At 39.9% G+C, this 10,630-nt stretch overlaps 1 protein-coding gene across 2 annotated transcripts; it reads right to left on the bottom strand.

Moving 5' to 3' along the window:
* Positions 1-2,391: 2,391 nt before the first annotated feature.
* On the bottom strand, positions 2,392-10,350 carry ubox5 (U-box domain containing 5). 2 transcript variants are annotated; one of them, XM_015034240.1, is made up of 7 exons: positions 10,235-10,350; positions 9,007-9,070; positions 8,326-8,427; positions 6,212-6,933; positions 5,450-6,075; positions 3,851-4,018; positions 2,392-2,698 (listed from the first exon to the last, which is right to left on the bottom strand). In XM_015034240.1, exons 2-7 carry the CDS (start codon positions 9,058-9,060, stop codon positions 2,472-2,474), a joined length of 1,899 nt encoding a protein of 632 aa, XP_014889726.1. In that variant the 5' UTR covers positions 9,061-9,070; positions 10,235-10,350; the 3' UTR covers positions 2,392-2,471. The 2 variants fall into 2 exon arrangements, with proteins under 2 accessions (XP_014889726.1, XP_014889728.1); XM_015034242.1 differs by lacking the exon at positions 10,235-10,350 and having other exon boundaries at positions 9,007-10,192.
* Between the last annotated feature and the right edge of the window lie 280 nt (positions 10,351-10,630).

The following is a 10,630-nucleotide window of genomic DNA, read 5'->3' as shown; positions in this document are numbered from 1 at the left end:
AAATTTTGGGAAAACAACAGACCCTTTTTTCCTACACCGGACCCAAAAAAAAAAAAAAAAAAAAAAAAAAAACGGTTAAAAGAATTATTTCCTGAAACTTTACGCTGATTAAATACAGCTGTAGCTCAGTAAGTTGTCTGCCTGTTCAAGCTATCAACAACTCTATCTCACCAACATTTTTAGTAAAAGTGCTCTCTTCACCCTTTCTAGTGTTAGTAAGTGACTACATTTGATATTCCTGTTAACAAAAACACATTTAACCAAGAAAACAGTCCTCTTGTGCACAAGGCCATCCCAGAGATCCAAATTGTTATGTAAATTAAAACTAATCATCAAAATATAGACACACGTGAAGCTTTTTTGTTGTCAAGTGTTTTTCAGATTGCCATCTGCTTTGAAAAACAATGAAAATGTTGATTATGATATACTTATGTTGCATTTTACACTTTATGACTGTAAACTACATGGTTTATTTTAATCTTCTTTTATCTCATAACAGAAACATAACAGCTTAACTGATTAATAAAAATTGAGCTAAATATGAAGTCACCTTGACAGAATAAAAGCGACCCAGCGGGTCTAATTTAGCCTTTTTATTTTTAGGGACTTTATGTACCTCCAGCTGAAACGGCGAGGCTGATGTCTTCATTGCACATGCAGAACCACTGATTCCAGTTAGACAGAGCGGATACAGGATCACGACCTTGGTTAGGCTTAATGTTGTCAGGGAAACCAACACAGACATGATGCTGTTTATGACTATGAAGACCAATAAACATAGAACCTGTGACTTCACTTCAACTCTTTTGTGCACTACAGCTTAGCGAGTTAGCAAAAAAAACCAAAGACTTTGAAAGATGCGTAGACATTTTCTGTGTAACAACATAGAAAAAATAAAATATATAGCAAAAAAAAAAATAATAATGATAATAATTGAAATGATATAATTGTGAAATGCAGGTGTGGCCAGTATTTCAGAGCCAATATAAAAATACACTTTTCACCAGACTAACATTTCATGCCACTCTTAACGTCTAATTATGTGCTGTATTTTTAGAGTATGCGTATGTACTGTATAAAGATTGGGTTTTATTGTCTGTACAGACTTTTTGTCAGACTAGAAGCCGTTTTTTCACATTAATCTCACGTTAAATGAGCAGGGAGAAGCATAGATCCCAGGGTCAGGATGGCTATTTGGAGGACTCATAATACACATATAAAAGATGCTTACTTTACCGTTACACAACTCTAATTTAAAAAAGCTGTGGCCGTCAGAGCTTTACATTCACTCATGAGCATAAAAGATGATTTACTTTTGAGCTTTTACTGATGATTTGGAAATAAAAACTTCTAGGTCGCAGGGATTATATAACCTTCTCCATTTTTAAAAACAATACTTTTTTTTTAAGTATCCAAACAGGATTAAATAAACTGAGCTCTGAAAGTAAGAACATTTGTGGTTAGTCAATTATTTCTAATGGAAATAAATGATGCTTCTAAAAAGAAGGAGAAAAAAAAAGCTTCTATTCCCTTTTAAATTATTCAAAATCATAATTTTTTTTTGTTAACAATTGCTTTGGCCATGAAGAACTTGCAAGTCTTCACTAATGCCATTAAAGTCAATATGTCCTATTGACTTTAATGTTGTTTACTGGATTATTGGTCTTTGAAGAACCAAGTTATTTTAGCAATTTAACAAGTTGCCTAGAACTCCTTCTTATGCTGGATACCAGGATGGTCCCACACTGCTGTGGGATGGTACCCAATATTTTAAACAACATTGGTGGTGGCTGTGTTGGTCACTCTGACGCAGCCTAGGCTGACCTTAAGTGTTCAACAGGTTTGAAATCAGGGTTGTAGTCTGGCTACTCAGTTTGCTTTGCAGTGTGTCGCATTTCCACAAACTGAGACAGGGCCCAGACATGAGCGCAAGGTGAGTAAAGCATCACAAGTCCAGATGATTAGCTGATCGTGACCCCTTTTAGTTCATTCATAATGACCACCCAGCCTTGGATCGACTCTATTCCCTCCCAAATCTTTCTCGTTATCAAGCTCACAAACGTTGCTGCCCCTGATTCTTTGTTCATCCTCTGCGCTGCCATGTCTCCTCCCTCTGAACACAGATGACAGCACCAAGGCTGCAACTTCACTTCTATTAAAGAGTCCAAGAAAAAGGCGGAGTGGGTGGAAGAGGACAGCAATTTCTGTATATGTGTATTTTTGTATGTGCCCTCAATGAAAAGGTCTGTGTGCTCAGAGATGTTCTTTCCTTCAGTGGAGGATAATAGGATGATGTCAGCAGATTAAGTAACTTCATGGATCTAAACAACAAACTTGACTGATCTTTAAAGCACGAAATGAGCAACAACGCTACAGAAACGGCCCTGGACATTAAATCACAACAACAAATATATTTATTCATTTATTATATTAGAAAAAAAAAATAATTGATGCTAATTAATCTTTTGCCGTCAGTAATGTACACGTAAAATGTTATTGCGTGGAGTACGACTCAGGCAGGTTGGACAGGAAACACAGCCGGATTTATTGGTCGAGTTTGGTGATTTTGAGTCTTTTTGCACACAGGCACGACACAGCAAGTGGCCGCATCCCAGCCGGTAGATCGATGATGATGATGATGATGATGATGATGAGTAAACTGAGACTGAACGGGAACAGTCAGAGCACACCTTCCCATCTGGATAGAAAATACAGGAAAGAGAGAAAAAAGGTTGACTGATGCATAAACAAGTCCTTTAACATTTTAAACCTTAAATTTCTTAAACATTTCAGTCTGTATTCATTATTTTGACCCTTTGTGGATTGGAAAAAAAATCCACAACAACTTCAAACCTCTATACCAGGGGTCCCCAAACTACGGCCCGCGGCCCGCCTCCTCATTTGGTCCGGCCCCCTGAACAATACCAGAGAGCGTTCAGTGATTTTTCTTCAACCACCAGGGGCGCTCTTGAGCAGATACTTAGTTTCCCTCAATGGAATATATACTAGTCAGTACCAGTCACCGTTTCGCTCACGGTTTTTTTCCATTTGCATTCTGGGTAAAGATCTATCTACAAACGCGAATATGTCGTCGGCAGTAATCCAGCCCCCGGCCCCCGACCAGAACAGGGAACAGTCATGTGGCCCTCGCAGGAAAAAGTTTGGGGACCCCTGCTCTATACCATATCTTCGTTAATAAAAATCTTTAAGGTATATTTTGTACAATCTTTCCACTCTGAAAAAAGAATGACTTAGCTGAATTATTATAGTGAGATAAAAAAACAAAACAATTTTAATAATTTCAAACCAGATAATGATTTTGAAGTTTACATTTTTATTTTTTAAGATTTTACAGAAAAAAAAATAACAAAGGTAATAAAAAAGGAGGTTTAATCACACTATGAGTCTAAGCAGCTTCATGACTCTGAAAATGTGCATAAATGTCGCCTAAAGTGCAGGACTTGTCACTGCCTAAACCTGACTAAGCTGGTCAACTGCAGCATTTTTACTAGCACACAGAATTTGACAGATCTCTTTGTGACAAGCACACAGAGAACAAACCTCTGAGCATTTGCGTTTTTAAACTCAACCAAAATTACAGCCACATTTTCCTCATACTTAGTAAGCCTCACGACATTCAGCACACATTCAGCTGCAGACGGTATTTACAGCTGAATGTGGCCGCATCCAAGTCGGTAGGCATTTCTTACAAGTCTGCAAATTAACTTCTCACCATAAAGATTGAAGATCAACAACACCGTTCAGTCCTACGCAGGCAGGCTTTAAGATTCTTGGAAACTACGGGGATGTGGTGCAATACCTGCAGCGAGCCAGAGAAAACAGACTGTACCTGTGGATGAGCTCGCAAAGCCTGAACTTTGGCACAATGTCGACTGGGATGTACTTTCTGCTTGGTGGAGCAAGTTTGAAGTAAAGGAGGGTCGTCCCTGCAGGGCAGAGAGCAGGGCCTCGTCCAGGCTGGCTGAGAGCAGCTGCTCGTGGGAACTGGAGCTAAGCTCTGAAAACGAGCAGAGCGAGAAATAAAAAATACAAATAATGAAACACAAAAACTGCGAAGATTCGTTTGGGAAATCAGTGTTCGTAATTACAAAACCTGGTGAGCACAGAGTGAAAACCACAGTTGTCCATATTTATGACGCATCCATGTACTGATTTATAACTCCAATTAGAAGTGGGATGTAATAAGGCAATTAAGTACAATAAATTATTATTGAAAATTAGAAAATGATACGTAATTTAATGTTACGACCCAATAAAATTACTTAAGGATGTCTGTAATAACAAAACTCATTTAAAGTATGCAGGTCAAACATATAAAAGAACCCCGAGATCCCTGAAGTTTTCCATCCAGGAGCTAAAGAGAAAGCTTGGGATGATATGCTAGTTAGGGAAGCTAAAAACCAGATACTGTTTTGCAGCCTACTAACATAAACCACAGCTACAGGGGAGACCGTGGGAGCAAACATGAGCTGATTTTATGTGACTGGGAGCCTGTGATTGACAGAAACTACCATTGAGTCAAATCTACCAAAACTTGCCGTACTCCAGATAAACCTTAAACACAAAACGTTTGCCTGATGTCAGAAAAACTAGCGATAACGTTGGCAAATGTTGCAACAACATAAATTGCACTAAATAAACAGTTAACAGTGTTAAAGTCGTTCTGCAGGGAACTCACTGAAAACGTACATAAGACGTAGCTTCTTAACGACTTCTCTATCTTGCTTCTACTTCAGCATTACAACATTTTATGCTACATTTAACAAGAGTCGTCAAGACCGTAGCTGTATTAACACTGCATAGAGTGTAGAGCCCCAAAATTCAAAGATAGTTCACACTATTCATTGTGCTGTACACCATACTTTAAAGGAGTTTTTTTTTACAAGTGACATTTAAATATGACAGTAGAGGTGTAACATCGGGACATCCTCTAACAGAAGCTTAAAATGTATGAAAAGTTTGACCATATGAAACTTCAGCCCCAATTTGTTATAGCTGCAATGGCTGTAGGCATTGAAATCTAGTAAGGATGTTACACTGAACACATTCTAGTGGTGAAATGTGCAACACCTGCAACATAAACCGATAAAAGTATTTACTTCTTCTCCCTGTGGATTTAAGCAATAAATGAAAATGTCCACAAATATCCTGAAGATTGCAAGCATGACTGATTAAAGTATAAATACAGTACATAATCAGTGCATATAGATGTAAACAGAGTGTCAGAAGTGTAAGTAACCAAGCTAATTTCTACAGCTATATTAGATATTGAGCGCTACCAAGTCTAACTTACGATTCTCTATGATTTTTTTTCATAAGATGATCTTGGAACGTCAGACGTTTTAAGACAAATCAAGGAGTGTGATGCTGCCTGTATTTAGGAAAAGATGCAGCTTCAAGAAAAGAACCTTTCACAGCCAGTACTCACCTAAACCTGAATTATTTCTTATTTTTTTGCTTTCAGAAGGCAGTTGTTTTCCAGGTGTTGCAGCTTCTACTGAAATCTCACTTGGATCTCGTTTTTTTCTTCTGTTCATCTCTGATTTACTATCTGTAGAGAGTGGCTTGATATTAGATACATCAGTCCTGTTATTTGATGACGGTCCTGATTCATTATCCACTGCCGTGTGAGCAGAGGTTTGGCTTGTATCTGTGTTTTCATCAGTGGAATGGGTAGAGTTACTGTTTATTGAGGTCTTAGTAAAACTTGGAGAAGTCTGAGAACGACCCAGAACCGAGGAGGTTATGAGTCTTGATGCTTGTGGGTTCTGTCCCTGATCTTGTCCTCCCAGGGTCCCGTCCCTCCTCACCATCCCTGTCTGCAACAGGAAGTGGTCAATGCGGCTTTTGAGCTGGGGGTTGGGGAGGGCTTGGCAGGTGGCGGTGAAGGGGACGCCGGTGAAGGGGTCGTTTGGCGGTCGACCCCAAGCGGCTTCCCTCTTCTGGTACTCCTCCAGAGTGGAGGCGTCCACTGACATTCCACTGGGAAGCAGCATAGGGAGCGCCATTACTTCCTGCGTTAGAGGATCCAGGAATTCTTCTGGGATGGAAAACCTGGCCGAGCCAAAAAGAAAGCCACGATAAATCAAACACTGTTTCGTAATCAAATGATTTCGTTCAGACTCTGAGTCAACGTGAAATAAAAATGTTCTTGTAAATTAAAATAAACATTACTCGAAATGTCCTGTACCTCAGGCTGTTCTGGTGGGTGTGTGTCGTTTGGCTGACAGGAGGAGAAAAAAAAACAGGGTGCTCCACCCGCCTTTCATTTGCCTCCTGGATTCTTTGAATCCTCTCCACTTCCTCAGCGGGGCAGCAGCGAGCGGGTTGCCCCCACACAGCCAAGGCCTTCAGCCCCAGAGAAGACGCAGCACCGCCGCATGGTACGGTGACACGAAGCTGCGTCACGGCGCTCAGTGAGTGCAGCCCCCGGCTCCACAGCTTCACCTGCCGACTGCTTGCCGGCGGCGGAGGAGGAGCAGAGAGGAACGGAGCTCGGGGACGAAAGTTTGAATGACTGAATGAAACTTGGGTTTCTTCTGTGAGTTCACAACGAGCGACCTGCTTGAACTCTGATTCAGAGCTCGACTGAGATTGGAAGTCTGTCTGTGGAGGCCCGTCTTGAGCTTCTTCCTCCCACTGTTGGGCCTGAATACTCCACTGATTGCCATTACTCTGCCGAGACCGACTAGAAACAGGATGATGCTTCTGCCTGTTCTTTATGATCTGGTCCTTTGCCTGGTTTTTACTCTGCTCCTGCCGATGAATCTGCCCAGGACTTGACAGGGCACTGGTATCTGAACTTGTGCTGATCTCCAGTCTTTTGCGGGCTTGGCCCCGGTCCATTCCCCAGGGCCACAGCTCCACATCCACCCGGCAGAGCTCCACCGGGAAGCCAAACTTCAATGTCACCTTGAAGGGATAAATGGATAAACAGATTCAGAGATCCGCATTACATCAGCACATAAGTAATAATCAGAAACTGATAGAAAAAAAAATCATTGCAAGTTGTCAAATCTGATAGGAATACATACTTTTAAGTAGAACTGAAACAATTAATTGGATTAATCAAATTAATCTGACTAATCATGACGCGATGTGCATTCCTGCACATGAACAGGCCAGGTGTGAATCCCGGTGACACCAGTGAGTCTATATGGTCACATGACAACAGTAACTCAGTCCCTCAATCTTTTCGCAAAACACAATTTTCAAACAGGATTCAGATAACCGTAGTTACAGTCGTCACTTTAGTTCCGTTTCCTCCCTACTGACCGCCGGAGTCCTGAGGAATCACATACACAAAAGAAGAAAATACAACATAAAGGCATGCCCACCTTACTGAGACAAAGATGAATACTGCAATAGGATCCCTTACAACAGGTGACACATAGCCAGGTTTAGCCTGTAGAGCCCAGCAAAGGTGTTTTTGGATGACCAGGAGGCGGCTGCACGTATAGCCTCGACACTGACCCCATCCATGACACACTACCACAGCTGGTGCCTGTGGGCATCAGGGATCCCCCACATCCCTGATGCTCAACATGTGGAAAGGGACAAACTTTTAAAAACACATTCAGATTTCTCAGGTCTAAAATTGGGCACAGTCCCCATGTTTTTTCTTTTAGAGTAAAAGCCTGCAGGGATCCAGAGGGCACCCTTCAAACTCCTGTTGCAGGGCATCGGCAGCCACGGTAGCACCCTTGGTGTCTATTTCGTGGCTCAAGTGCCTGAGCTTTCACCTGGTCACAAATGACCATCATTCAGACCGGCCCAGGAACAGGCGGGCAGCGGCGGAGCTGTAGCACGTAAACCCGAGACAGCGTTGACACAACCCACACATCAGAGACTTTTATTTTCGGTGCCTAACGTCTGAACTGAACTTGGAAAGAAATCTTTTCAGTTTTCTGCTCCATCTTCTTGGAACCAGTTGCAAAAATACATGAATGCAAAGGAGGTGTTGTCACTAAGTGCTTTAAAGGCTCTTCTTACTGAGGAAGGAATCATCTGTCTGTAAATGTTTTAACTCAGGAATCTTTGAATTAATTTATTTATGACAAAGTTAACCGTTTTCTTTTTTGCTGTTATTGTTCTGTAACCTCTTGACCAGGATTCTCTTTCAAAACGGTTATTTAAGGTCAACGGGATTTTCCTGATGAATTAAAGGTTAAATAAAATAAAAGCACAGAAGGTTTAGAGGCTATACAATGAAACAGAAAATGTTTGAAGTGTTGGATGACTAAATGAAACAAAGGTAAAAAAAAAATAAAAAGTGATTTATCCCACAATAACGCACAATCTTACATGCAAGGGTGGACGTAAGAAGTATTCCAACTTGAAGCCTTGTTTCCGTAGTGAAGGGTCTGCTGACACAATGTTTGTAACATCATAGCCATCTGCACAGAGCTAAAGATATAACATAAAAGATATACACATCAATAAAAGCCTTAAACAGCCTTTCTATGCATCGTTTTGTCTTTACACATGGCAATGGCACCCATGGACAACTGTTTCTGTGACATAAAAAGAGGAGGAGGAGGAGGCAGCAGAAAAAGAGAAATATGTAATTTTCTTCGCAGAATAAAAGGTACATATTATATGTCCTGAGTGCTGAGAAAAGGCAGCCGTGATAGATTACAGAAATGGAATAAAAAGGACAAGGACAGTTGAGATTTATTCTCCCACACACCACATTGTACCCTGCTCTTTAATTTTCACACAGCCTTCCTCCTCATCCCTCCAGAAAAAAACAAAAAACAAAAAAAAAAAACGCTTCTCGTCTGAGTTTCTTCGTGAACTTGAAAGAGTCGGCTATAAAAAAAAAAATCTAGTATCGGTCTCATTTATGAGAGAGCTACAACCGCTGTCGATTCCTGTCACTTCTTTGTAGTAAAATTATTATCAATGTTGCGAAACCAGCTGGCATGTAAGAAAACAGCTTGAGGGTTGTACAGTTGTGTGAATAGGTTTTAAAACATGTCGCACCTTGTTGCAATGAGCCGTTGTTGAAAAGTGTGGCTGACAGAGGTTCACAACCATATTCTGCAACCTGCAAAGACACAAAGTGACTTAAGAGCAAAACAATGCCACGCTTTCTGTCATGCACAGGTAACTTAAGGCCAAGAGAAAGTGATGCACTCAGGAATTCAAAAAGCTCATTTGTGTTTTCAATCTTTTATGCATACGTCCTTTCATAACTTAAAAAATGAACAAGCTTTAAGTCCACTATCTATGTTTCATCACCAAATTAAAAGGCAGTTTTAAGAGAGCAAGACTGCACCAATGATTCAAATACAGCAACAGAAAAGAAAAAAATGTGACTTACTCTCCTGTTTTCACCATAAGGTTTGCAGCTGTAGCAAAGGTTAGTCTTAACGAAACGTTGCAGTCAACATTATTCCATAAGCAAAAAATGCTCAATTTAATACCAACAGAAATTGAACTATCTATGTATCTATGTAATGTGTTAATCAGAAATCAAGGTAAATGATATTTATTCATTTCTCTGGGATGATATTCATTCTCATCATGTGAGAACTCTGTGGCTTTCTGCAGCTTTTAAAAAAAGTTTTTCATAGATAGATATGAACTAAGAGGGATCAAAACAATTCATCTGAGTATAATAGCTTGCCTCTTGTGGTTTAATTGTGGCACTTACTCCTTTAGCTTCCATGACATGACTGTTCAGAAGTTTTCACAAGCTGAAATATTTGTAAAACATCCAATTTCTGGTGCATTTCTTATAACTGCTGACCGAGACTAAGCAGAAACGCATGGGGGAATACAGTTCCTCATTCTTATTTTTACGTTAGTTTACACGCTTTCATTTACATTTAACTTTTTTCTTGTACACCTGAATTTCAACACCGTGTCACACTAAAGGATGTTTTATATTATTTTTAGTGATTACAATAGAAAAATGCTGCAGAAAGTACGACAATGTTCATGAATCATACCGGAGACGGTAAGCAACATGCCACTGAAACATTTCACAGTATCTAATAAGTAAACTAATTCGTTAATATATATCTTTTTGTAACTGTATTTATTTGACATCGATCCATTGCAGTAATACTCCATACAGCAGCTAGCAGCAAACAGATGTATCTGGAAATGCGAATGCTGGAACGGACTGACAATATCAATAACTAAATTAATATGTAGGGAAATAAAAATAGTAAAACCTATTCTGCTTGGTGGCGCGAACACTTGCCTGCTCGGTTCTGTATTATTCCTCCTCAAGACAATTTTGGAAGCAGCTAGTAGCAATCAAATGCTACAAACACAACATCCGGTATGTCTAAGGAAGCCGAGGAGGGTCGCATTTGTGATTTATTTATTTATTTATTATTTATTTTTATTACCGCTGGCTCCTTTTCACTTTTTCTTGGTTGACATCAGTTCTGGATCTTGTTCTTGTTCAAACTCAGTTTCAAAGCCCAATGAAGAAATCGTCTCTGTATAGATTACTGTACATGTCCTTTCAGTTAACGCATATATTTTATGGCTGTTCGTTCTAAAACTGCTATTGTTTTTCAGATAGTAAAAAAAAAACAAAAAAAAAAAAAACAAAAAACTGACCAATAATAAACCAGCCAGTATTTTCTAA

This window comes from Poecilia latipinna, unplaced genomic scaffold (assembly GCF_001443285.1).
Source record: "Poecilia latipinna isolate Pla-1442-1.1 unplaced genomic scaffold, P_latipinna-1.0 Scaffold292, whole genome shotgun sequence".
Lineage (NCBI taxonomy): Eukaryota > Metazoa > Chordata > Actinopteri > Cyprinodontiformes > Poeciliidae > Poecilia > Poecilia latipinna.
This window is presented reverse-complemented; position numbering and strand designations above follow the sequence as displayed.

Coding starts and splice junctions, on each gene's coding strand:
- ubox5 (XM_015034240.1), bottom strand. CDS start 9,060: ATGGTTGTGAACCTCTGTCAGCCACACTTTTCAACAACGGCTCATTGC. Junction 8,428..9,006: donor CAACGGCTCATTGCAACAAG/GTGCGACATGTT, acceptor TTATATCTTTAG/CTCTGTGCAGATGGCTATGA. Junction 6,934..8,325: donor TCTTACGTCCACCCTTGCAT/GTAAGATTGTGC, acceptor TATCCCTTCAAG/GTGACATTGAAGTTTGGCTT.